This window comes from Tinamus guttatus, unplaced genomic scaffold, assembly GCF_059628265.1.
Source record: "Tinamus guttatus ecotype Peru unplaced genomic scaffold, ASM5962826v1 Tinamus_guttatus_pri_ptg000025l, whole genome shotgun sequence".
NCBI lineage: Eukaryota > Metazoa > Chordata > Aves > Tinamiformes > Tinamidae > Tinamus > Tinamus guttatus.
The window spans coordinates 350,720-356,719 of record NW_028288559.1 but is presented as its reverse complement, the minus strand read 5'-3'; the positions used below and the strand labels follow the sequence as shown (position 1 = coordinate 356,719).

General features: G+C 45.9%; 1 protein-coding gene across 1 annotated transcript in view; it reads left to right on the top strand.

Annotated features, from left to right (window-relative positions):
* Positions 1–4,168: 4,168 nt before the first annotated feature.
* The window catches only part of ADCY2 (adenylate cyclase 2), a 162,331-nt gene continuing 160,499 nt past the window's right edge, over positions 4,169–6,000 (top strand). The window contains exon 1 of the mRNA XM_088526216.1: positions 4,169–4,378. Coding sequence (XP_088382342.1) covers positions 4,169–4,378 — 210 coding nt within the window. The remainder of the gene's footprint in view (positions 4,379–6,000) is intronic.

The following is a 6,000-nucleotide window of genomic DNA, read 5'->3' as shown; positions in this document are numbered from 1 at the left end:
TTTCAGATCATCTGAGTCTCAGCCAGTTTCTTCACTAGTCTCAGAATTTACTAATAATTACTCTTGAGAGTTTGAGGATGAATGAGGGCCAAATTTAAATAGTAGCTTTAAAAATGGGGAGAAAGAAAGGTAAGAACAAGCAATTTTAGAGCAGTTAGGCTGCAATTAAGTATCTTAATGTTAAACACCTGAAATCAATGTGTATCTAAGTCAAAAGTGAATTTCACTAGGTTCCAGGTATATGAAATCAAACACATTTCTGTAGCAAATGCCCTCATTTTCAGAGGGAGCAACAGTAATACGAAATTCTCAGGCATGAGAGAGCAGGTCCTGATAACCATAGTCAGTATAATGAATCTAGAATAACTCAGTAAAAAATAGCACCCTTCAATTTTAAAAAACAAGCAACAAAAAAGGAAACTCCATTTATGATGGAGAAATTAATGTTGTTGGTAAATTCTCATTTGCTATTACTTTCCAGCCTGTGAGTTTCTTTGCTGCTGGCTCAGGGTCAACGTGTCCACCAGGAGGTCCTTCTCTGCAGGGCTGCTTTCCAGGTGGCTGACCTCCAGCCTTTGCTGGTGCAGGGGGTTATTTCTCCCTGTGTGCTGGACTTAGCATTTCCCTTGGTTGAACTTCATGAGGCTTATGTTGGTCCCATGCTACAGTGCAATAGCAGTGCAACCACCTGTTTTTTCAGCCACTCACACTGGTTTTGCAGTGTCTGCAGACTTATGGGGGTGCCCTTGGTTGCATTATCCATGTCCCTAATGAAAATGCTAAACCTTACTGGACCCAGGATCAACCCCTGGGGTACACTGCTAGTAATTCCAGCTGGAAATTGTGCTGCTGACCACAACCCTTTGAGCCTGGCAGTTCAGCCACTTTTCCATCCATCAGTCAGTTGCCACTTGTCTGTAGTTCATCACTTCATCTATGAACACCTACTGGTCTCCCCTCATTCATTAAGTCAGTCATCTCATTGTAGATAGCTTTCAGATTGTTTAGGCATGATTTCCTGTCCATAAATCCATGCTGACTAATTCCACACATCTGATTGCTCATGTTATTGGAAAAGGTTTCTAGAAGGATCTTCTCTATTGCCTTGCCTGGGACAGTGGTGAGATTGACTGACCTGTAGTTCCCTGGATCCTCTCCTTGTCCTTCCTGAAAATAGAAGTGACATTTTCTTGCTTTCAGTCCTCAGGAACCTCCCCCAATCACCATGACCTTTCAAAGATTTTTGTGAGGGGCTGTCAGCCAGCTCCTTCAGCAGTCATGGTTGCATCTCATCAGGTTCCATCTTTTACCTTCTCTCTGAGAAGGCATTCATGTATATCATTCATTTTACTTTGAAAATGAGTTTGAATGTTGTGTTACTTAGAATGCTTTAGTACTTAGATCCTGTTTCGTGGAAGCTATTTCAGAACAATGCAGGTGAAGCAGCATCCTACTTTTTAGATTGCTGTCAAAGGTGTTCTGGTGTGTTCCCTGTCACTTTTGGGGACACAGCAAATGGAAAACCTAAACAGATGGAAATTCTCTAAATTAATCCATTTGCTGCTGTGGTGTAGCATGGTAACTTAGATGAGCAGCTGTAGACCTCTGTGGTATGTTTTATTCCTATAACAGGGATGCTTGATACTAGTTGCTCAAGGAGCAGATTGCTTGATGTTGCTGGAGTGCCAAAGGTGAACTCGGGATAGTTTTGACTGTCTTAAGTGCTTGCTTTTTTTCTTTCTCAAATGGGAATTTTAACTTGCTGCTTCCTTGTAGAGCTGTTGAAGCACTGTGTATTTTGCCCTTTTCAAAGGGAGAGCTATGCTGAATTCACTGTTCTGGAAAGGCATAAGATACTACCAGGCAATCTTTGAGTTAATCAAGACTTTTGGTGTGGAATTATAGATTTTATTTCCTGAGAAACTGAATGAGATTAAAATAATGATGAATTAGTAGTTACAGGCATAAAATCTTACTGGAAATAACCAGCAAAAGACATGATCATCATAGTAAACTCTTGTGAAATGGTTTTTTCTCTTCAAGTTTTGAGAATGGAAAGGAGTGGAAGGCTATTAAAGCAAAATAATTTGGGTGAAGGAGGACAATCAGTACTTAAACTTCCACAGTATGTTGATAGATTAATAATATCTTTCTTGGGGATGGTCATTGTATACATGGAAGAGAGAACATACTTTGTCTATATAGACCTCTTACACATTAAGTCTGGGTAGAATCATGACATTTTTGTGTTTTAAATGTGTGATATTGTTCTTCCTATCCTCTGAGACTAAAACCTGGATGCCTTCAAATACCAAATATTGTGATTTATGTTGTGATTTTGGTTTGTGTCTCAAATTTAAGCTCCCCTTGCCTATCTCCGTGTATACGTGTGTGATAGTGAGGGTGGCCAAGTCTACAATTTAAGTGACTGCAAGTAAAGCTTTTTTCATGTTGCAAAAATTCTCACACCCACTACTAAAAACTTCTTCCTAGCAATTAGTTCTGCCAGAATGTTCTCCCCACATAAATTTGTGATCATCCTTCAATCTTTTTGCTGTTGCTTTTGAGAGCTGCTTACCTCCTCTCTGAGAACAGTGGGCGCAGTTGTAACTTTCCACTTCTTCCTCATCTGTTCCTTTTGCCCAAGACACATGTTTTAGGGGAAGGAAGAGTGAAGAGCCAAGGAGCTTTTTTTTTTTTTTTTTTTTTTTTTTTGCCTTTCAACAGGCTGAGAGGAAGAGAGGGCAGGGAAGGCCTCGTATTTCACACTCTTCCTGAGAACTGTTAATGCTCAGGCATGCTTCAGAGCTGAAATCCATAGCATTGCAAGAAACACTTTTCTCTCCTTTTTTACACTGGTTCTTCTGTATAAAAAATTATATAAAAAGGTAGTTGAGAATGAAGGCCACTCGAAGTGTTAAAGGGAAAGTTTTAATTCATGTCATTCTAGTAACTTGCCTTCTCTTTCACCATAGCTAATGGTTTGCCCTCAGCTCTAAATGTCTTATGTCTTCCACCTCTGGGAAGGAGCCCCAACCTTCCATGTTCTGTAATATTGCAGCACGCAAGGCCTTCTGGCTCTTTGCATGACTCCAGTCATCTGGAACCGCCTGTAGGACACTCGGGCTTTTCCTTAGACTCACATTGCTTTGGTCTTTTCCTCTCCCTGGAGTGTTAATGTGACCTTGCATCCTTTGAGAGACTTAGAACATAGCAGAGGGAAAGTAAGCTGGAGAAGGGCTGAACAAACCTTACAAGGAGCAGCTGAGAGAGCCAGGATTTAGTCTGGAGAAGAGAAGGCTCAGGGGAGACCATGCCACTCTCTACAACCTACAAAGGAGGTTGTAGTGAGTCAGGACTCCATCTCTTCTCCAGAATAACTACTGACAGGACAAGAGGAAATGGCCTCAAGTTGCACCAGGGGAGGTTCAGGTTGGATATTAGGAAAAATTTCTACATGGAGAGTGGCAAAGCATTGGGTGGAACAGGCTGTCCAGGGAAGTGGTGGAGTCACCGTCCCTGGCAGTGTTCAAGAAATGTGCAGATGAGGCACTTAAGGACATGGTTTAGCAGGCAGGATGGGGATGGTTTAATGGTTGGACTTGATGGTCTTGAAGGGTCTTTTCCTCTTTTCCAACCATAATGATTCTGTGACTCTGAAGCACAAGCGGTTTGTACTGTGGGGAGGAGTGTTGTGTGTGGTCAAAAAAAAAAATTAACTGCATGACCGGTAACTAACTTCAGTAGCAATATTCCAGTTTGTTTCAAGTGCCTGCTTTGTTAGGAATAGGCAAACTGTTTAGAATAAGGAAAGGGGTCGGATTGAAAAGCTGGGGCAAAGCACTTCCAGACTTAAATGCCAGGTTTTTGATCCAAATTAGGGCACATCCCTAAACAGGCACATCCAGGGAAGAGCTTCGGGAAGGGTACTCGTGAGACCCGCCGGGCTCACGCTGAGGGGCTCCCAGGCGCAGGACAGCGCGGCGCGGAGGTGGCGGCGCTCCGGGCCGGGCCGGGCCGCGCGGGGAGGCGCTTGCGGCGCGGCCGGGCTGCGCGGGGCCCGGGCAGCATGCGGCGGCCGCGGCTCCTCCTCTCCGCCGCCGGCGCGGGAGCGCGCCCCGCTCCCGCCGCTGCCGCCGCCGCTCCGGAGCCTCGCCCGGCGCCGGCGATGTGGCAGGAGGCGATGATGATGAGGAGGAGACGCCGCTACCTGCTGGAGCAAGCGGGCGGCGGCGGCGAGCAGCGCCGCTCCTCCCGGGACTGGCTCTACGAGTCCTATTACTGCATGAGCCAGCAGCACCCGCTGCTCGTCTTCCTGCTCCTCATCGTCATGGGCGCCTGCCTGGCGCTGCTCGCCGTTTTCTTCGCCTCGGGGCTGGTAAGGGACCCGCCGCTCCGGGCGCCCCGGGGATGCTCAAGCCGCGGCTGGCGCGCGCGGCGCTTAATTCCCTCGACTCGCTGCCTCTGCTGCCTTCCAGCGCGCGCATTAGACGGGCTGACCTTTTTTTTCTTATTATCTTTTTTATTTACTTTTTTTTTCTTTTGGTGGTAGGATTCAAAGCTTATAAATGCAGTGCATGCAAGTAGCTGAAACCGGGCAACGCTTTTATGCAAAAGGGTTCTGCTTCCCTTACGTTTTTTTTTCCCCCCCCACTCCTTACTGCCTTTTTCTAGCGTTTGACCCATTTTCTCCGGAGAGCCTTTGGGGCAGCGCTGCCTTCATTTCACGGAGAGCAAAACTTTCAGCTGGCAGATACCTTTTCCTGCGTCTCCACTGCGGGGCTTCCAGCCTCCGGGAAGAAAAAATATGTCAGCACAGCAGCTGATGGTTGCGATCGGTTTATCCCACCCAGAAGCGTGTGGCATTTTGCCCTTGTGCCGAACGCGAAGGAAAAGCTGCAGAGGGCAGTAAAAATCTTGCTCCTTACCGAGTTTTCCTGCAGTTCCTAAGGGAAGGCAGGCTGTTCGCGACTGTTGAAAGGATCGGGGCTTGTGGAGCTGTCGGTTTTGAGGTTCTGGTGGCTTTCAGGGCGAGGAGGGGAAAGGCATCTTTTGGTCTTCTGAAAAGCTTAACAGTTGCTGAATGCAGCTGATAACGGCTAAGCAAAGATGAGCAGATTAGTACAGTGAAGTGGATTCTCTTTCAGAAGCATCTCATGTAACACGGTATGCTTTCCTGCAAGAATCTTACTTTCTTGCTTGTGACGTTCAAACTTTTGTCTTAAAAACAGCAGCAAACTGTTGCAGGATGAGATGCATGTAACTGCTTTTTTTTGTTTTGTTTTTGTTTTTGTTCTCCTCCCTCTGTAGGTACTGGTATTGGTATTTAAGCCTTTTTTGTTCAAATTGCCATTCATGTAAGTGCAGCCCAAGTGTATGAGTACTGAACTGAAGGCAGAAATAACGGTGGTGGCTAATGTTTCAGGCGCATAGGGCTGAACTGTTTTGGCTTTGGGACTCCGCATGCACGACCCAAGTTGAAGTGTTTATCCCTTTCCCGGGTATTAGCATTTCTTCACATCGTGGTTCAGGGAGTTTATGCTTCGGGGCTGATGCTGGAGAAGGGAGTGCATCACGTGCCTGGGCTGAGGCACCGTGAGCTCTGGAGATGCACATAACATTCCTATTAGCCTATGGTCAAGGTAGCAGAGCTTGAACTTCTTAAGATTTTGCACGAAAATTCACACCTTTCAGTTGTGGTACGCTCTAGAGCTTGTTATTACAAGTTGCACAAGCTTGTTTTCATAGTTCTGTTCCTTAAGGGAAATTATTTAAAGCAGCAGCCGGAGTATAGCAGCGGGTCCAAACCAAAGCGCTCCTGTAAGGCAAACAAAGCTGCGTGCTGGTAGAGTCTTGCCATGTGTTACAGCCTCAGAAAGAGTGAATTTCCTATTCAGTCTGCTTTGAGAATTCCAGACATACTGGAAAAGGAAAAATACTTTTTGAACCTTTTCCTGAGCCGTTCTCTTCCTGTGGCTGGCAGCTGGAAAGGGGAAGGAG